General features: G+C 42.7%; 1 protein-coding gene across 14 annotated transcripts in view; it reads left to right on the plus strand.

Annotated features, from left to right (window-relative positions):
- ARMC8 (armadillo repeat containing 8) overlaps positions 1-21,825 on the plus strand; it is a 181,839-nt gene that overhangs the window by 119,576 nt on the left and 40,438 nt on the right. For 13 of the 14 annotated variants that reach the window (XM_073360247.1, XM_073360250.1, XM_073360252.1 and 10 more), the window contains 3 exons: positions 9,414-9,474; positions 14,614-14,814; positions 16,949-17,044. In XM_073360247.1, coding sequence (XP_073216348.1) covers positions 9,414-9,474; positions 14,614-14,814; positions 16,949-17,044 — 358 coding nt within the window. The remainder of the gene's footprint in view (positions 1-9,413; positions 9,475-14,613; positions 14,815-16,948; positions 17,045-21,825) is intronic. The other variant, XM_073360258.1, reaches the window with a different exon arrangement.

The following is a 21,825-nucleotide window of genomic DNA, read 5'->3' on the forward strand; positions in this document are numbered from 1 at the left end:
AAATATGTATTATTGTTGACTTTCTCAGGATACAGAGTGGCTGGGAAGTCACAGACAGATGCTCTGGGCTGGCAGTCAGGCCATAATAGCTGTTGCTCTGGACCCTATCTCACATTTCTGACAGTAGAACATCATTTAGCTGGTCATCTCAGTCTCCTTCACCAATCCTCCTCAGGCCAACCAGAGCTCGATGGGACAGCTCATCTCATTGTGCTGGTGCAGTTGGTCTCAAGATCAGGTGAAAAGCTGAGAGAGAGAGATAGTGGGAGATGAAAAGGAAGGGGAAGACAGAGCAGAATCTCACATGTATCAGGTCTCTACTGGTGTGCCAAAGTCTGGGTGTCACAGTCATCCTTGAAACTCACAAATGAAGGAAAATCTCTGGAGTGAAGCGGAGACCTGTTGGGCTCCTCCAGGAGTTTTTCCCATTTGATTCCCCACCCTTCCCCTCCCACCCCTGGCCAAAGTTTCTCTTTTTTGAGGACCCCAAAAGGAGTGGTGGGCAGGACAGTACATTCCCTCATTACTTGTCTGCCAATGAAGCCTAGTTTCTGACATCAGTTTTGGTCCATTAACTTCTAATTCCGTTTGCTTTTTGTTTACTAGGCACGATCTCAACGTATTCCTTGGGTTGCTTTAGTAGACCTTTTTGTATGGACTAGTCCAGGCTTTTTGTCTTCCCTTTGTGCATCAACATATATTGTTATAGGTGATGGTAACATTTTACAAACTTTTACCCACTTTCCAATAATTCAGCCCACAATTAGGATAGGCCTGTTAGGCCTCAAGTATTACAGCACATCGTGTGTCCCAGTGGGTAGCCAGCTTCAGCAATTCATCTCCTTGGTTCCCCTATCCCCTGCTTCTGCACTGATCTTCAGGTGTCTCAGCTTGTCATCCTACGTGGTGGAAGCTAGACTCCAGGTCTGGCTTCCTGAGCCACAGCTGCCTGGTCCCATGGAACAGTGCAGGGATCATGGACTGGAATCCAATTAACTTCCCCTTGTGAGAAAAGCTGAAAAGCAAAGGGAGTGGCAGGCTGGTCCTGGCTGGGCAGGGGAGCAGAAAGCAAAACTCCAGGCACCTGGACACAGCAAATTCTATGACAAGAGTTCTGAATTCTGTGGTATCTTGGAAAAATGCCAGATTCCAGAGTTGTGGAATTGTGGACTCAATGGGGTCTTTATTGAGATGCCACTATACTTCTCAAAATTACTGTTTGAGGCTGTATGTGTTCAAGTTAATCTCCATATACACAAGGACTATAAACATATTTCCTTTTTTTTTAAAGCTCAGTTTTTGGAGTATAATTCCATGGCAAGAACTGAATTTTGTTGTTTTTGAATGGTGTAATATATGGGGCCTTGCCTGTAACATAGAATAGAATATCAGGGTTGGAAGGGACCTCAGGAGGTCATCTAGTCCAACCTCCTGCTCAAAGCAGGACCAATCCCCAATTTTTGCCCCAGATCTCTAAATGGCCCCCTCAAGGATTTGACCCACAACCCTGGGTTTAGCAGGCGAATACTCAAACCACTGAGCTATCCCTCCCCCCAAACCATTTTAAGTAATTTGTTTCTTCCTGTTATGTTGTCATATTACTTTTTCTGGTACTGTATTTCTTCTGGAGGTGCCCAATCTAATCTCCAGTAGTGAGGTTGAACAGCTATCAGGAATTACAAATATTTGTTCAGAATTGTAGCAGTTTTGCCCACTTATTTCAGTATTTTGCCTTCACTAAAGGCATTTGAGAGAGGGAAATGGATGTACTTCAGATCAGTTAAAGCAGGCACCTCTGGAAAGGGGAGGAGCTCTGTCAAGTGTATCATACAAGTGCCTTGGGAGATGGGAGAGATCTGAGCACAGGGTGTGTACATCTTTAGGCTGTGATATCTGTAGAGAGTAATGCTTGTGTTAAATGAACAGGCTGCTCTGTCTCCTGCTTGTTGTCTCTGTCCTCCCCTATGTTAATCAGCAAGGTTCTCCATCCCATGAGTGGTTCCCCCGAGACCTGCCCTCTCCAGGTGGTTTTATTTTTTGCCTTGTTTCCTACTCCATCCTCTTCTTATCTGAGGTCTCTCTGTGATTGTCAGAACTCTGCAGTTTGTACTACACTCCGGGATCATTCACCCTTAGAGAGAGCACATTTACAGCATCTAGTTGAGTTATGTAGAAAACACCATGGAATGTGGGCACATTCTTGAAAAAAAGTTTTTTTTAATGATGTAATTAACCTCAAGACCTGTTCTATATCAGTAATTCTTAGTGAGAAATTATATTTTGAGATAATTTCAGGGGAAACCTTACCTCCCCTGCAGCCTTTCATGGACATCTGTGGAGTAAGCAAGAATCTGAAAACCACTGTCATCTCATAAAGACAGATCAAATACTTCAAAGACCATTGTCATGGACTGACTGAATGCTTTTAAAAGCAGCCAGCAGTCTCCTGCAAACCCGATAGCAATAAACGTTAACTTCTGCTGCTGTTCTCAGGTGCCGCCAGTTTCCCGTGGAAGGTTATATTTTCCTAAATTTAAACACCAGAGACACCATTTGAATTTTCCAAGGAACAAGTGTACATAAAAAATACAGTATTCGTAGAAAGTTTCAGAGTAGCAGCTGTGTTAGTTTTTATTCGCAAAAAGAAAGAGTACTTGTGGCACCTTAGAGACTAACAAATTTATTTGAACGTAAGCTTTCGTGAGCTGTAGCTCACAAAAGCTTATGCTCAAATAAATTTGTTAATCTCTAAGGTGCCACAAGTACTCTTTTCCTCTTGTAGCAAGAAATTCAAACTTTTACAAACAATTGTCTTGTATATTCTATTAATATACATAAAATATGTATTAAATTCTACTAAAATTCCTATATTTCAATAAAACACTAAATTGTTCAGGCCTGTCTCCAGAAGTTGGTCCAATAAAAGATGTTACCACATCCACCTTATCTCTCCGAAGCTTGAGTAACTGAGTATCGACTAGATGTTTTTCAGTATTGTAACAGCATGAGAGATGAATTATTTAAAGATTGATTAAAAGAATTTTTCTTGAATAAATGTAACTTTTAGTACAAGTATAAAACCAATTTTAGAAGATGCTGCTTTGTTTATTTGATTATATATATTGGGACTACGCGGTGCTGTTCAGTATAAAATATATGATTGTATAAGCAGAAGGACTCTTAGTTCTATGGAAACAACTATGCCAATATGGCATATTTCTACGATATCTTTGACTTTCACCAGCTCTGGAGATAAAATGTTCTATAGTAACATAGCAATTGCCATATTGGATTAAACCTCTGGTTGATCTAATCTCTTATTTGCTCTTTGACATTGGTCAATACTACAAGCTTTAAAAGAAGGTGCAAAGTACTGATATGCCCATGTGGGAAGATACTTCATGATCTCAAAGCAGTTAGTGGTTGGCTTGTGTTCTGAAACATGAATTTGTACCCCTTATAAATGTTTCCTGTTCATAATGTGGCTACTCTTATTATTCACGTCTAATCTTTTTATCTTAAAATCTTAGATATCTTCCTCCATTGCTAAAACATCTTCAGCCTCACAAGGAGCCTTGAAAACCTCCAATCGGCAGTTTTTACTGCAGACACTATTAGTTTACATAATTCTTTAGATAGATAGATAATTCTTTAGATTCCTTTCTAGGTTACAATGAGGTCCTGCCACTTTTCATCCACTTTGAGCAATTTAAAATTTCAGCCCACAGCTAGTTTGACAACATTGCCACATCTGTGATCAACTGTTACCACCACTGTTCTATTCCAGCACCCAGCTGATACAATCTTCTTTCTTCTCCTTGGCATCCTGTTGTCGTCGGCTGTTTCAACACACAGCTCTTGACTATGTAGCATGGGCTAAATATCATTCTGGTGCCTCTAATGCCATCTAACTCATTATGACTGAGCAGATGGTTCATCCTGTGCTGGATTTCCCAGCTATCATCTTGTGTTCAATGATACTGGACTTTTCTTGCCTTGATTTTCTTACCGCATAGGATTCTCAGATTTGGTGAATCTCAACTCTCTGCTGATACACCTACTGATTTAGTTTAGATGAGCTGAGATTAACCAGGTGCTTTTAATCTAGATCACTAGCAAGGTCTTTCAGTTTAGCATTAAGACTAGGTGTGCACTTGAACATTCTTGATTTTGGGGTAGGTAGCTGGTAAAAGAGGTCAGCAATCCAACAGACTGGGGATAGTGGATTGTTTTGGTATAGCTAGCAACCTTAAGTATTGGTCATTTTGATCTGATCCACAACTTCCTAGTTATGTAGTAAGCATTGCTGGTGTATAGAGAATAGAGTGCTGAGAATACTTAGTGCTTTCTGTAGCAGATGGTGCAATGCACCTTGGGATGTTCTCCAGGTGAACCTGGAAAGTAATAGGATTGGTTTGTGTGGTAACACTATCAGGGAATTTCTATGTATGCAGCAAAGGAAGAGTGACAATTTAGTTGCAGTCTGTCATGGTATAGGGGCCATGTTTAAACCATATTATGTGTAACCAGGAGCAAACTCTGCAATGGAACCTGGATTCATATTCAGTAAACAATCTGTAGTGTAGACAGGCCCATAAAGACAAAAGCTTTCTATAAGGAAACCAGTTCAGCCTAAAATATATATTTGTTCTAGTTACAAAAGCTCTTGAGGAAGGTGTGGGGGACACAAGCAGCCAAGAAGGCACTGATATGTGACACCAGAAGGCTCTTAGCAGCAGCATATAGCTTGCTCAATTTTATGGTAAAACCCTCTCCCATGTGCTGGATCCAGCTCAGATAATGTACTTGTGGCCTATGTGGTATATTCAAGTTCTAAGCACTTTTTTAAAGTTTGTAGTCCTTATGTTCTCAGTTTTACAGACATTTTTCCCAGTGTGAACTGAATGAAAACCATTCTACACAGGTATTATCTATACTAAGTAAATATTGCAAATGTATTGCATCACCGTTTAACACCAGTTCAGTAGTGTTGTTAACAGTGATAGCCTAAGTGTTAACCGGACACTTGCTGATGCCAATGTTGCTTAAACTGGCTCTGAGCAGATTAGATGACAAAGTGCTTAAAACATCAATGACATCCAGAAGCTGGTTTGTGCTGAGGCTCCCAGCGTTGCTAATAGTGGTGGATGTGAACCAGTGATGATAATGGCGGGAAACTTCTGCAAAACTTCACTAGTATAGACAGTGCTACAGGCACCTCCAGTATCCCTGCTGCTGTTCCTTCTACTGTAGAGGTAAAAAGCAACAATATATGGGCACTTAAAATGACTACGGGCAGTTTCACTGTTGCTATTCAACAGCTTTTGTGCCACTGACGGTTGGATGTTGCTGCAATGTGGGAAAGATAGGAGCAACAGCAGTGGTGGTCCTGATGATGTTTGTGGGAAGAGGAATTAAAACCATGCAGGGTTAATAGAGGGGAGTAATCCTACTGCCAACTATCCTTGGAGGAGTCTAGGGGGTATGGGGCTAGGGTAGAGTAGCTGGCACAGCCCACTCAGCAGTCAGTGGGATCTAGGGGGAGGGGTAGAGTAGCAAATATCCTCTGCCCTTACAGCAGCCAGAAGGCTCAGGAAGGGAGAGAGGAGCCAGCAAGTGACTTCTTCTTTCTCATAGCTAAGGGATATGGAGCTTCATATTTTTCAAACACTCACTAGCTGTTCTCCACAAACAGGACCCAGGCACAGCACCCCATAAGAAATTCCTGTACCACCTCCCACTTGCCAGCAGAGGGGGCTGGGCTTATCACCAAATGCTATCTCTGGACCTTGCTGATGGGGACCCCCAACCCTTCTGAGCTTGTGCGTTTAATCCTGGAGCTCGTAGTGTTTGGTGGATTTTTCGATCCAAGATAGTCTGTCTGATTCTTTGGATTGAGTGTCAGAGCAAGAGTGGACAGGCTTTCCATCCTCCCGGATGGAGTTCCACATAGTTTTGCAAGTGGGAGTTCTCAGTGCACTGGGTGAAATGTGTTTAACTGTCTGGAAGAGGGACCTGTGGTCTCACAACTGGTGAAAATCTGTGTGGAGCATCTGCATCCATTACTGGTTACTGTTAATGGTTGTTAGCTGTCAATCCTTATATATGCTGTCATTTGGCTTTAAAAGTTAACAACTTCACAAATTACGTTGTCTGTAACCTCCCATATTGGGGGAAAACCATTGAGAAGATAGTGTTGATTCATCTCCCATAGCATTTGGAGTCCTCCACTTCCTGGGTCCCTACCCGACCATTTTATGCCTGTGCAAGGCAAAAAAGCCTGTGCAAATCTCATTGGTTGACCTCCTTTAGGCAAGGGTCAGAGACCAAGGGTTCATGCTGATGTTGTTAAATTTATCAGCTGCCCCCAGTATGGTTGGTTGGTTGAGAGTGCAATGGGCAATTTCTCTTAGGCTACCTCTTGGCTTGGAGCTGGGGGAGAGATTCCCAGTTCATGTAGACATGCCCACACTAGTTCTCCATGGAACTAGCAGGCTAAAAATAGTGGGGTAGCATGGGCAGTGGCAAGTAGCAGCATGGGGAAGCTTCCCTGAACATGTACCCATGTGGGTTTGTACTTGGGGCGGCTAGCTTGTGCTGTCACTTGTCACTGCCTGTGCTATCCTGGTGACGCTGCTATGTATAGCACGCCAGCTTGAAGAGAGCTAGCATGAGTGTGTCTGCGCATTCTGGGAATCATACCCCTGGTTCCAATAGTAGATGTAGCCTTTAGAAGGATCTTGCATGGAGAATCACACAGGAGTCCTTTCTATCTTCCCCATCTTTCATTGCTTTTATGAGATAAGAGGAGATAGTGAGCTGTTATGGCTTGCAATTTTCTCCATGTAAAAATGAGATATCTGCATCTTTTTCATCAAATCTGGATTGGCCCTTTTCTTGCTTTCCAAATACCTGGCCATGATCAGGACCTGGACAAAAGTGGGCTGGTTGCTTTAGGCTCTTGCTTGGCCGGTCAGAGTTATGCTACCAGGCTCAAGGAAGCATCTTAAGAAAATGTCAGGAGCTTTGTCTGTATTCTCAGCTTAACATGTACAACTGCCTGTTGTCATAGTGGTTTTCAGTATACTTCTACAAGTCCAGCACAATGGGGGCCTGACTGGAACTTCTGGGCTCTGCTGTAATACAAATGATACCAGGGTTTTTCTGGATCTAAAATGGTTACTGGTTTCCCAGATAGCAGCACTGACTGACTGACTACCCCATTAGCAGTCTGCAATTTTTATAATACGTAGTCCTCCCATGAGTGCAGGGGACTGCACTAAATGACCTCTCGAGGTCCCTTCTAATCCTACAATTCTATGATAATGTAACTTCCATAGGTTTACCCTTCGAAAAATCTTTCTGTAGCTTTGGTTACTCAGACAGACTGCCTTTCTTGCACTAAAGCATAGTGAGGCTAGTTTAAAGTGAAATACTGTTAAGTATGTCTGTACGGTATTGAACTTGTTTAACTAGATGTTTTAAAAATCACACTAAGTTAAACTGTTGCAGCTGTCCATGCAGACAAGTCCTAAATGGATTAGGAATTGCTTTAAGCTAAACTGAAATAAGCCTCTCTTAAACCAAAATAAATATGTCCATACAGAAGTTTACATTAATTTAACTAAAACTGATTTAAGTTAAAACAGTGCAACTTCCTTGTGTAGACGAGTCCTAGCTGGGCCGAAGACGCAGCTATTTGAGAGACAGGCTATCTCCTTCTAACCAATCACAGAAATTACAAATGCGTGCAAACAACAAAAAACAAATCCTGTTGGTTTTGTGAGGTTGGTAATGTCAATCTCAGTGAAATATCCCTGCTGTGGGCCTCACCTCTGCTGATTGCAAGATCCCATCTGCTCGCTTTTAAGGGAGAGTTGTAATGTGACCTCTTTAACTTAGCCTTTTCTTTATTGCAGGTTTTTAGCTGAGTGTATCATTTGTTGATGGGTGGCTTAGGGCAAGATCAAATCTATTACCTTTGTAGAAGTACTTGTTTTTAATTATGTACATGTAAGTGGTGCCAGATACCATGACAGTAAGTACTTGGATATCTATGACTTCCTAACCGCCATCACTACTTACTCCGGAGCAGTTAACACAGACCTCAATAGACTGAGGGTTTTCTCCCTTTTTAACTTTAATTTTGACATGTAAATAATTTATTTTTGTTCTAATTTTGGCAAACTTCTTAAACTTGTACATGATTTTTTAAATTTAAATGGATAGCTGGACCAAGCAGGAACCTGACATTTCCTGAGAGACCCCTCCAGCATCATTAGAAATGTAGAAGACATAATAGCTCCCATTGCACCTTTCTTTTGAGACACCAGGGGATCCTCCAAGAAGCCTGAGATGACCTCCATCCCACCTAGGAAAATATCTTGGAGTGTCTTTCAGATCCCACTTTCCCTGCAATACTATACACCCTGAGAAATTACCTATTGCCTTTAAGTACCTCTGATTCTTCTCCAACAAGCCTGTAATAACCTCACCCAATTTTCCTCAACCCACAATTCCATGATACCTTTCTTGTCACCCTCCATCTAGCCAGTGTGTCCTTAACCCGGCTACCAGTCTTTCCTGTACCCCTTTCCCAATGCCACAGTCTCAGGGAGTACTTTTCAAAGAACATAGGGTGTTTAGTAACCACCCTGGTATCTGGAAGGAGGGCACGCTTTCTTCAGGTACCATGATGCTCAGTTGATTGTGAGAACACAAACAAGTTAATTTGCGTGCAGCTTTTTTTATTTTAAAGAAGATTAACTACAAAATGCTGCTTCACTACAGTGTTAGGGCTGAACGTTTAAATTCAAAAGTTAGGAAATCCAAAATGTAAGGCTCCATAACAACATGTACTCTGCCATTTTATGCACATGTAACTCAAGTCAGGAAAGCATGTAGCACATGCTTACATGCTATCATGAATAGGAATGGATTTAAGTCCTGTTTACTTCAATGGGATTTAAGCACATGCTTCAGTCGTGGCCTAATAGGGATACTTTCCTGAATCAGGGCAATAACCTGGTTCTCTGGTGCATTTTATACTTTGTGTCTTTTAAACGTAGGTCCCAATTCTGTTCTCACTGATTTTGATAAAATTATTCCAAACTTATGGTGGTGTTAGCAAGAGCAAAACCTAACCGATCTTACCATTGCTAGTCACTTCAGGGTTTGACAGCTAAGTCTTTAAAGCTGCATGTAGAAAAATAAAATGTATTATTCAAGTATTTAACTGTCTGAAATGGTGTAAGGAATGGTGTCTGAGCCCAGTAAAACTTCATGTGTTGGAATGGGTGTTATAACAAAGTCAAGTAGTTATTCCGTTAGCACAGCCATTCTTTTTACAATAACTTTTTAATGTTTATAAAAGCTGGAAGTAAGTGAGTTTATATTCTGCTGTCTTGTTACAGCCTTACTTACATGTGCAGGGCAGGAGCAATCCAGACAGATGATAACTGCATTGTTTTAAAGGTAAGCTGGTTACATAATTTGTTTGACATTTAAGCAGCAGTTAAACCAGAGTTTTATCACACTATGTGTTTGTCACTATTTTATTTGTGTACATCTGTAATAAAGTGTTACAAAAGCACTGTTGATTCTATGGGGGAGAGTTTCAAAGGCAAAGTGCAGTTAGTTGTCCAGGTCTCTTTAAAAATTAGATGCTTAGCTCCCATTTATGCTTTTGAAAATCTCCTTATGTATCAATACATTCATTATAAATATTTAATAGTGATGACATTTTAATTCTGTTTATTAAGCTAGTTACAGTAAGTCCGAATCCAGGAAAAAAAAGTTTGGTACAAAATCCATTTTATATTTGTCAAGTTGCAGAAACTTTAAAAGTTGCACTGCAGTATTGGACAATCATTTGGAAAGAACATGCAAAACTACTTATCAGGCTCCCGTTTGAATGCAAGTGAAAATCTATCATTCGTGATTGATTGTTTTAAGAAACAGTATTCAACAGATGGTACTCTGTGCTTCCTTCAGTTTAAATTTTTTAATCTGAAAAAGCATCTCTGCTAATTATAGTTTCATAAAATATTTTTCTTAAGGATCTGTCTGGATATTTTTGTGTTCATCATTCCGTATATGGTGGCGGGCAAGTGAAATCTTTGATACTGTTATCGTGGTGTGTTGGGTATGATTTGTATATCCAGCCTTCTGTCAGGAAATTGCCATTTTAGAGCACCCCTATAGGAATTACACAACTTTGTGGTTAGTTATAGAACCATGGCTAGCACTGACAACTAGAATGTTCATGTATCAACTAGAGATCTGAACATTCTAGAGCTGAGGGATACAAAGAATGTGCCCTCTTAAGTATTTCTCACTTCCTCATTGTATGCTAGACAATGCAGTCAAAGAACCTGTGCATTCCCTTGTTCAGTCTGTTAATTGTTTGAATAGTAGTAGAATTTGGTAGGTTTAAGAGCTGTCGGTCCAGTGAGACTTCTGTATCCATCATCCCAGATGATGGGAAACAGTTCAGGTTTAAGAAATACACAATCTAGATGTAAAAAGAAAAGGAGTACTTGTGGCACCTTAGAGACTAACAAATGTATATGAGCATAAGCTTTCGTGAGCTACAGCTCACTTCATCAGATGTGTGGTCGAGCAGCGTTCACAGTATCTCTTTGACATGTATGATCTTCTTGCCCTTACCTGGGAGTGGGAGGAAACTCCTGCTGTGGATAAGGCTTAGCAGCCAAAGAGTGGAACCAACTCTCATCAGAGTTGTCAGCAGCAAAACATTATCCTCTCCCAAACACTTCAGGTCTCAGATTTGAAGTCTTTTCATAGAAGAGGTGGTTGTCCTTGGCCCTGAGGGGCTTGTATGTGTGATCCTAGGTTCCATCCCCTCCCATGAGGGGACAACTGATTGTTCTCCACAAGCCTCAGAGTACCAGGAATCCACGATACAACTGACAGCTGTACTTACAGCACTGTGAGGACTAAAGCAAAGAAGTACTTGTCTTCTCTGTCTCACTTAATTGTGCTCCAGTGCTGATGTCTCCTCAAAGCATCAATCTGTGCCAGAGGGGCTTTCAGCAATCTCTTTGTTCAGATCTGTCCTTGAGGCCTATGAAATCCTAAGAGCAAGAGTTGTTCAGGAAATGGAAAGGCATATGGTGCCTGAGTTAGTCCCTCGCCTAAGTGCTGTGAGCCGGAGGAGGGGGCGGGGAACAGCATTGTAGATCCCTGTCCTCTTCACACATTTGTTCAAATTAATCTTCTCATCTCTTCCTCCTTTTCTCCAGGAGTTGGTAACCTGCATGACTCAGGCTTGTAGTATCCCTTTTATCTCAGTTCAGGGTAAATTCCAACCACAAACTATTCGACCTTCTTTGAGCTAAGGTGCTTTGCGAATCTGCTGGAGGGGTTTGGTCCATCCCAGTTACAGTTTCAGTAACAAGAAGTCCAGACTCTTATCAGGTTTCCTGTATGGTTGAATTCTTCTTAATTGCCCAGTTTCTGGATTATTGGTAGTGGCAGCAGATTTTTAAATGGCAAAATTCAGCAGTGTTTTCCATCTACCTGCTTTAATAGTAAGGAAGATGCCTCTGCCTAGGAGGAAATTGTATTTCTCTGCTACCTTAGCCATGAGAGTGAGTAATAATCCACTGCTCCTGGGACATTACAATGATTCCAGATGGAGTAAGGTTTCCTTCTTTATAAATCTGGTTCTGAAGATCAGTGACAGATTTTGTTCAAAAAAAGAAAAGGAGTACTTGTGGCACCTTAGAGACTAACCAATTTATTTGAGCATAAGCTTTCGTGAGCTACAGCTCACTTCATCAGATGCATACTGTGGAAAGTGTAGATCTTTTTAGCTAACCAAAAAGATCATCTAAACTTTCCACAGTATGCATCCGATGAAGTGAGCTGTAGCTCACGAAAGCTTATGCTCAAATAAATTGGTTAGTCTCTAAGGTGCCACAAGTACTCCTTTTCTTTTTGCGAATACAGACTAACACGGCTGTTACTCTGAAACCTGTCAGATTTTGTTCACTGACCAGAAGAGGCAGGATGGTGCTTGGAGATTATTTTGTAGCTCTGATAAGGTGTCTCAGTTCTTAGTCCTGTCTCATGAAGATTACCTCAGGAAGTACAGCTGTAAAATCGTCATGTCTTTGTGAGTCCTGATTTTGTCGATTTAGCAAAACAGATTGAACTTTTCCACTTTCCAAGGTATCAGGTTCATGACCAGGTCTACTGGGTTTTCAGAGCCATAGGAAATATTAGGCCTTTGAATTCCAAAGCAGGTCTGAGTTCCAACAGCCTGCTTTCTCATCCTGTTTTTAGTCTCACCAGAAAGGGAGATCCAATTGGTCTGTGCAAATCTTTCCCTAATAATCAGAGGTCACCTCCCTCTACTTCAAACGTATCTGTAACTGCTGTGACTCAGTGGCAGTTTGAAGGTTTACACGGGACCTCTATAACTAGTCCTCAATTCTACTCCTACCCTTTTTCACTTCCTTGGGACTGTCCAATTTCAAGGAATAAAAACCGATCACTTCAGTTCTATAGAAAACTGAAAAAAGCTGTATCCTCCAGTTTTGAATTCATGCCAGAATCCAACCTCTTCCCCATCCCATTTCATGTAAATTAAAATGAATGGAACATGTGGCTAAATCCTTTTATCAAAGTACAAAATGCTATTACTAACCCCATTTTACCGCAGGACAGCTAAGGACTTGGAGAGGGGGGTTACTGAGCTAATATTCTCTAGACCCAAGGTTCCCTTTTTCCAGGATCAGAGCACACCAAAGTCTGAAATCACTTGTTTAAAAAACAGTCCTTAAAAATGAAGGTCTCAGTTTCCTTCTGTTCTTCAGAAAAGAGAAACCATAAATCCAGAAAAACCCTCTTCCCAGGGCAGAAACAGACCTCAGTCTCTGGTCTCTTCCTTCCTCAAGAAAGTGAGGTAGAAAATCCCATGTAAGCTTTAAGCAAACACTCTTTCTTCAGGATTGAGATATGGAAAAGCCCGTAAAGAAACTTTAAACAAACTCACCTGTCTTAGAAATCTCACTTCTCTGGGAGCTGATTTCCCTCATTGTGGCTGGATCCATGCCCCCAGCAACGACCTACCTCTTCCTTTTAAGTACTCCTGGATAATTTCCAGAGAGGCTAAAACAGGGGTGGGCAAACTACAGCCCAGAGGCCACATCCGGCCCTCGAGCTCCCGCCGGGGAGCAAGGTCCAGGGCTTGCCCTGCTCTGGTGCTCCAGCCAGGGAGCGGGGTCCGAGGCTTGCCCTGCTCTGGTGCTCCAGCCGGGGAGCGGGGTCCGAGGCTTGCCCTGCTCCATGTGGCTCCTGGTAGCAGCGGCATGTCCCCTCTCCAGATCCTCTGTGTAGGGGCAGCCAGGGGGCTCCGCATGCTGCCCCCACAGCTCCCATTGGCCAGGAACTGAGGCCAATGGGAGCTGCAATGGCAGCTCCTGAAGAGGGGGCAGCACGCAGAGCTGTCTGGCCAGCCTAGGAGCGGGACATGCCGCTGCTTCTGGGAGCTGCTTGAGGTAAGCACCGCCTGGAGCATGCACCCTGACCCCTCCCAACCCCCTACCCGAGCCCTGATCCCCCTCCTGCCCTCAGTCCCAGCCCAGAGCACTCTCCTACACCCCCAACCCACAATCCCTCTACTGTGGCAGATTGCTGCATGTCTGATCCCCAATAACTCTTTGGTGGCAATGTCATTAGTGGAAAACTAGATTACTTACTAGTAATTGGAGTCCTAATAATATATGGTCTCCACAGACCTATACTCCCTCACACTCCTTTCCTGTTGCATCAGGTCCTCTGTTTTTCCAGTCCAGGGGACATTAAATGAATAAGGAGAGGCCACATGCCTCTTTTTAATCTTCGTCTCACTGCTCATCTCCATGAGGGATAGCCCATGGACCTCTCTTGGGGCTTTCTGCTTTCAGCCATTCTCAGGTCTCACAGCTTGATATGCAGATTCCAAGAGTTGGACTACATGAAGGCAATATTTTTTTAGCACTCCTGTTACTGCTAAGGAACTCAGCTTTTTTTATTTACACCATGAGTATGAGACATAAATCATTGCAACATGTTCTTGTTAGTTTTTTTTGTTTCGGAATCAGTCTATTTCTACTGCCAGAAGCTGCTTCTTGTGGCAATACTGAATTGGGAATGTTTAGAATCAAAATGGGATACTTGATGTGCTCATTTTTACCTTGGTACCTAGAAGCCTCTTGCATAGCAGTGCGGGTGAGTTCTGGGGACAAATCATAGGGTTCTTTTCTACAGCACAGCTTTGCAAGTAAAGATTATTAAGTAGACATATGAACTTCCATACAGAACATTTTGGTTGTGGGTCCTTTCTGGACATGACGTTTGCAAGGAGTATTATGACCAAAAAAGATGGCAGGAGAGAACCCTATAGTGCAGTGATGACTGCTAAGAAGAGCCTATAATTAAATAAGTTGAACTTAATTTGTGTGTATATTCCCACAACCATTTGAACCGTTTTTCTTTAAGAGACTTTGGTGAGGAAAATTGCTCTCGACATCAAACTGAAATGGAATCTATAAAGACTTACGGGTTATCTTCTCTGAAAATAAAGTTGAATTCTGTACCCTCCAGACACTGCCAAGTTTGGTTCGGATGTGTAGTAAGGAGAGATTGCTGGAGGAACGAGTAGAAGGAGCCGAAACACTTGCCTATCTAATTGAAACAGATGTTGAGCTCCAGAGAATTGCCAGTATTACAGACCATCTTATTGCAATGCTTTCTGACTACTTCAAGTATCCCAGCTCAGTCAGTGCAATCACCGATATCAAAAGGGTATGTGTTTTTTCTCTGTCAGTTCAGAACTTCTCAGAGTACATGAAAGAGATTTTGAAACTGCAAATGTGTGTCTTGAGTACTCAGAACTTTAATTAAAATGGTCTTTCAATTGTTGCACTGCTGTATTAATGCCTGATCCTACACCTCTTGAAATCAGTGGGAGTTGGATCAGGCCCTCAATGTTTTTGGCTCTTTAGGCACAAGACCTTTCTTTTGTTGTATGACTCTCCCTCCTCCCACACTGAGGAGGAACATTCCAGGCAGATAACACTGTAGGAGCAGTGAGCAGGCAAAGGCCTGTTAACCAAGCACTCTGCAAAGCACCTACTACACCACCTTCTAGACCGTTCTTTAGCCTCCTTTGCAATGGGAGCATGGAGTTGCAGACTCAGTCTCCCTGTCTTGCTTACTCTCTCTAACTCCCCCCCTCACTGGGGAAGGGAGAATATAAGAAAGGAATGTTGATCCCAGGAATGGAAAGTATTCTTGGCCTTCCCCCGCCCCTTCTTCCACTGATTTGGAATGTACTCCAGAAAGACAAAGGCCCTGTAATCCTATTTGGTTCTGGAATAGCCCGGGAAAGCACAGTTGGCAGATTTAGTTCCCAAACTCCTATAATATGGGGCTGCTCCTGCATACCCATGTTTACAAAATGCTCTGAGAGCCACACAGGAAAAAATACCACATAAGTACAAAGAATTGTTAGCCAAATTTTAAATGGAATAAACAAGACAAAAAAAGAGGTTCAGTAATTGGCTGGGAAGCATTAGACATTGGCTAGAGAATCAAAAAACCAACATTCCAGACCTGAGTCTGACACTGTGTTTTTAACACTTTTTATGAATGTCCACAGCAAAGATCAGCGGCATTGCACATGTATGCCTAACTCAGCCATGTGGTGAGTGTATTTTGTGAAATGGATAATATCTTGTAAATTGTAGATGGAATGAGGCAGGGCTCTGCAGGATAAATTGATTGTCCTATTTAAAAATTGTATATAATCATGAAGTAATATACTGTACTGTAATGTGGATGCACTGGGGCAGAGTTAAGCTTATTCAGACAACCTTGCCTTTGGCATTTCCTGACTTTTGAGTGCTTTACCCTGCAACCTCAACATTCCCTTGACAATGTTTTTCATGTTGAATTAAATAGATACCATTGCTTCATCTGTTGGAGCCTTTCGGCCAAAGTTCTAAGAGCCGTTCTGGTCCTTTTATGCCATTCATTTTTATGGGACTGCAATCTGGATCCTGTGGCACCTTAAAGACTAACAGATTTATTTGGGCATAAGCTTTTGTGGGTAAAAAAAAAAAACACTTCTTCAGATGCATGGAGTGAAAATTACAGAAATAGGCATAAATATGTATTGGCACATGAAGAAAAGGGAGTGAGTTACCTTACAAGTGGAGAGCCAATGTTGAAGGCCAATTCAATCAGGGTGGATGTGGTCCACTCCCAATAATTGATGAGGAAGTGACTGTAAGGTAAGGTAACTCCCTTCTCTTCATGTGCCAATATATATTTATGCCTGTTTCTGTAATTTTCACTCCATGCATCTGAAGAAGTGGGTTTTTTACCCATGAAATCTTATGCCCGAATAAATCTGTTAGTCTTTAAGGTGCCACTGGACTCCTCATTGTTTTTGTAGATACTAACTAACACGACTACCCCTCTGATATCTAGATCCTAGTAAATCTAGTTGTTTTCCCCCAATCTGACCATGTAACTCTTTCTGTGGGGTGGACATGGCGAAAGGAGGACATTTTGGTCTGACTTGTAGAGGAGGAAGAGAGTGGGACTCATTTTGTCTTGGAAAATGTAACTAATCTCATCCTGTATTTTGAGAGGTTGCATACATATGTTTCTTGGTTATTACTGTTTATCTGTATAGGCTACAATTCAGCAAAGCACTCACATGTGTGCTTAACTTTAATTATTGACTTCAATGGGACATAAACACATACTCAAAGTTAATCTACAGTTTCAGTGGTGATCCTGCCTCTTTGGTGTGTAATGCGATCAAAACTCAAGTAAACAGGCACTAACCTATAACGCTTAAGAAAATACCATGTGCAAGTATAAATGATCTCTCATAAAGTATCTGACTTTGATTTACTTTTTTCAATAGCTTGACCATGATTTAAAGCATGCTCACGAACTGCGCCAGGCTGCATTCAAGCTGTATGCTTCACTTGGAGCAAATGATGAAGACATTCGGAAGAAGGTGAGTCTGAGAGAGGGTCATCCTTTGGTATTGGCAGCCGTCATGCAGGGAGTGACATCAACCTGGAAGTCATGGTGGAGTGCATTATCACTGATTGAGACAAAGCAGAGAGAATAAAAGCATAAGTGAAGAATGACTAGAATGCAACTTTGGTTTTTGTTCTCGTGTGAACATGTTGGATTTACAAATAATGTGTTATGTTAACCTTATGGTGCAGTTCTTCTGCATGAGTTCCAGAGAAATTTGATTTCACGCTGTGATGCAACAAACGCTATGACAAAATATAATACTATAAATGCTTATTTATGGAAACACCTCCTTTCTAATGCCATAAAGAAATTCACATCTCTCGTATATTGTCCTTCAATATATGGCCTAGTTTTATTCTTAATTTTTGCTAGTATGCAAATATTGTGCATATAAAGCTTTAAGTGATGTGTTTATGGTAAGTGGTCAGCGGAAATTAAAAATCTCTAAAAATGGTTTTGATATTGTAGCATATCCCTTTATTCTTCTTCTAGCAGTGTCCTTATGGGTGCTCCACTGAGGTGTATCGGTGCCCCTGCACCTCTAATCGGAGAAATTTGGTAGGAGTGTTCACGTGCAATCTCCCTCCCTTGTGGTCTGCCTCTAGCCTATCTAGCACTGCATGGGCAAACTGCCTTCAGTTCCTTCTCGAACACCTTTGGCCTCGAATGGAATGAGCAGTAGTGTCTTCCTTCTTTACATTGATAGTGTTTAATATAAATGGTAGCTATTCTTAGAGTTTCCATTTCTTTTTAGTAGTCTAGAGGTTCCATTTTTCAGTTTAAAAAAAATGATGGAGTGCATTATCTCCCCCCCCACACACACACACACAGACCCACTCTCCTGTTGGTAATAGCTTATCTAAAGTGATCACTCTCCTTACAATGTGTATGATAATCAAGGTGGGCCATTTCCAGCACAAATCCAGGGTTTAACAAGAACGTCTGGGGGGGGGGGGGAACAAGGGGAAATAGGTTACCTTGCATAATGACTTAGCCACTCCCAGTCTCTAGTCAAGCCTAAGTTAATTGTATCCAATTTGCAAATGAATTCCAATTCAACAGTCTCTCGCTGGAGTCTGGTTTTGAAGTTTTTTTGTTGTAATATCGCAACTTTCATATCTGTAATCGCGTGACCAGAGAGATTGAAGTGTTCTCCGACTGGTTTATGAATGTTATAATTCTTGACATCCGATTTGTGTCCATTGATTCTTTTACATAGAGACTGTCCAGTTTGACCAATGTACATGGCAGAGGGGCATTACTGGCACATGATGGCATATATCACATTGGTGGATGTGCAGGTGAACGAGCCTCTGACAGTGTGGCTGATGTTATTAGGCCCTGTGATGGTGTCCCCTGAATAGATATGTGGGCACAGTTGGCAACGGGCTTTGTTGCAAGGATAGGTTCCTGGGTTAGTGTTTCTGTTGTGTGGTATGTGGTTGCTGGTGAGTATTTGCTTCAGGTTGGGGAGCTGTCTGTAGGCAAGGACTGGCCTGTCTCCCAAGATTTGTGAGAGTGTTGGGTCATCCTTCAGGATAGGTTGTAGATCCTTAATAATGCATTGGAGGGGTTTTAGTTGGGGGCTGAAGGTGACGGCTAGTGGCGTTCTGTTATTTTCTTTGTTAGGCCTGTCCTATCGTAGGTGACTTCTGGGAACTCTTCTGGCTCTATCAATCTGTTTCTTCACTTCCGCAGGTGGGTATTGTAGTTGTAAGAATGCTTGATAGAGCTCTTGTAGGTGTTTGTCTCTGTCTGAGGGGTTGGAGCAAATGCGGTTGTATCGCAGAGCTTGGCTGTAGACAGTGGATCGTGTGGTGTGGTCAGGGTGAAAGCTGGAGGCATGTAGGTAGGAATAGTGGTCAGTAGGTTTCCGGTATAGGGTGGTGTTTATGTGACCATCATTTATTAGCACAGTAGTGTCCAGGAAGTGGATCTGTTGTGTGGACTGGACCAGGCTGAGGTTGATGGTGGGATGGAAATTGTTGAAATCATGGTGGAATTCCTCAAGGACTTTAAGAAGAACTTAAGAACTCCGGAGCTCAAGTTGAAACTTCTCCTCATGGAGGGTGCACTTAAGCTGCCAACTGACCTTGGTCCTGAAGCCTCATCAGGATGCAGATTGTCCCCAGAGCCTTCAACCCCCAGAGGGGTGAGATCATGGAAAAAGTCGGCTGACTCCCCCCGCAAAGCCTCTAGAAAAAAGGTTCCAAGCCCTCAAACCTAGTCCTTGACCAGCCAGAGAGGATCCCCGGCATCCTCAGTTATCTCGGTACCGACGGCTCTGAAGTGCGGTACCCAGAAACATCAGGAACCCTCCGCTGAGCTTTGCCATGGCACCTAAAGATCTTTATGTGCATAGGCTTGGAAGCAACTGCACTGTCTGCCAGGGATGAGGACAGAGACTGTACCACCTCTAAGAGATCAGCATTGACAGGTCCACCCTCGGCACTGAGTGCATCAAAGCAACCCTCATCAGAGCATTCCTCCATAAATAGCCATGAGTACTGACAAGTCAGCACCGGCACTCCTTGACAGCACTGAGCAAATCAATTGTACTTCAGGAGTTATGTTTCTTGAGGGATCTTATTGTCACGGAGTAACCAGAGTCCCTGCTACCGGAGCCCCAGTACCAAGCACATCTAGATCACTGGAATCAACAGTGCCACTGGGCCATTTACCCACAGCATCCCAGTCAGCTCCACCCTTCTCCAGCAGGGAGTCATACAGTGACCAGGATGACCATCTCTCCCTGGCCTCACACCATGGATCACCATTGCAACATCAGGGACCTTGAATATTCTGCACACTCCTCCTCTTCCAGAATTGCCTTCCCAATTAACAAGGCACTTCTGGACCCTGCCAAGATGATCTGGTAGATACCGGCGTCCACTGCACCAATGTGCAAAAGAGCCGACAAGAAGTATTACATTCCTCCTAAGGAGGCAGACTTCCTCTTTACGCACCGTCAACGTAACTCTATAGTAGCAGATGCGGTTAATGCACGAGGAAAGCAACATCATGCCAAATCAATCCCATATGATAGAGATTGGAAGAGGACCTTTTGTAGGGGGGATTGTTGGGGGGGGATTGCCCAGTTCCCCTGGCTTCAAAACGTGCCTTTCCTGCAAGGAGGCAATCACAATAATGGACAGACACTCTCATTACATCTGGTTCCTTGGAGAGAGATACATTAGCTAGACCTCTTTGGGAGGAAGGCATACTCTTTGGCGACATTATGATTCAGGGTCACAAACTACCAAGCCATAATGGCTAAATATGACTACATAAAATAAGGGAAACTCAACATGTTTATTGACCACTTCTCAGAGGCACAAAAGGGACAATTTCAGGCCATCGTCAAAGAGGGCCAGTTAGCAGCCAGAACAGTGCTGCAATCCACACTGGACACCACAGACACAGTGGCCCACTCAGTCTCGACTGCAGTGGTAATGAGGTGGGCATCCTGGTTACACCTCTCAGGATTGCCCAAGGAAGTGCAGATGACACTCAAGGATCTCCTGTTCAAAGGGCCCAAACTTTTCACCGGTAAGACTGATGCATCTTTCCACACCTTAACTTAAAGGACTCCAGGGCCACACTACGCTCCCTGGGAATCTCACATAAGGACCGACGAGGAAATACGGTTCACAACCACCTCACAGATCCCGACCACCCCAGTTCCTCTAATCACAACAGTGTTATGGCTCACAGCATAAGAGACCCAGGATGCAAAAGTGAAAGCTGTCATCCTCCCATTCCTCAATCTCTCAACCCTCATTCTCTAAGCATCAGTTTAGTATCATACCTTATGCAGCTGGCAGTATTTTCTCCAATTCCTCACCTTTGGCCCATTCCTCACCTCACCAAAACAACAGCGGACCCTTCACCCCAACTTAAGGATCCTCCAACTCCAGGCTTGTCGTCTTCTTGGTTCCAACACTTAGAGAGCAAATACTCTGAGGAGATGAAAAAGGTGTTACTACATAGCATGAAATCTACCACTTGTCGTACTTACCTGCGAAAACGGAAATGATTCCAAATTTGGTGCGATTCCAAACAAGTGGACCCAACATTTTCCTCCATCCCTTCAATTCTGAGTTGCATTGTAGACCTCAAAAGGTCTGGACTCTCTCTTCTTAGTTCACTTAAAGTATATTTAGTGGCCTTCCACCATCCAGTGGACAGGTGTTCAGTATTTGCCCACCAAATGACATGTAGATTCCTTACGGGCATGGGAAACTTCTTCCCACGTGTCAGACCGTCCACCCCAACCTAGGACCTCAGTCTAGTTCTGAGAACATTGACTAAACCGCCCTTCAAGCCTATGGCTTCTTGCTCTGTTATACCTGTCCATGAAGACAGCATTTTTAGTGGCCATTACCTCAGCATGAAGGATAGGGGAAATAGTGGGGTTGATGGCACATCTGCTGTTCATGGTTTTCTTTGAAGACTGTCACCTTGAGGCTACACCCCAAGTTCCTCTCCACCCCAGTAGCCTACTCCTTTCATGTGAATCAGCTAATCCACCTTCCTGTTTTTTTTTGTTTTTTTTTTTTTCAAAAACTACATTGTGATAACAGGGAGGCGATACTACATATGCTGGATGTTAGGAGACCCCTAGCATTTTGCTTGGACAGGACTAAGGACTTTAGGAAGTCTCCTAAACTCTTTCTTTCATTTGCAGAAAGATCCAAGGGTTCTACAATATCAACTCAAAGATTCTTCAAATGGGTCTCTGGTTGCATTAGC

The sequence above is a fragment of the Lepidochelys kempii genome, chromosome 9 (genome assembly GCF_965140265.1).
Source record: "Lepidochelys kempii isolate rLepKem1 chromosome 9, rLepKem1.hap2, whole genome shotgun sequence".
NCBI classification, from domain to species: domain Eukaryota; kingdom Metazoa; phylum Chordata; order Testudines; family Cheloniidae; genus Lepidochelys; species Lepidochelys kempii.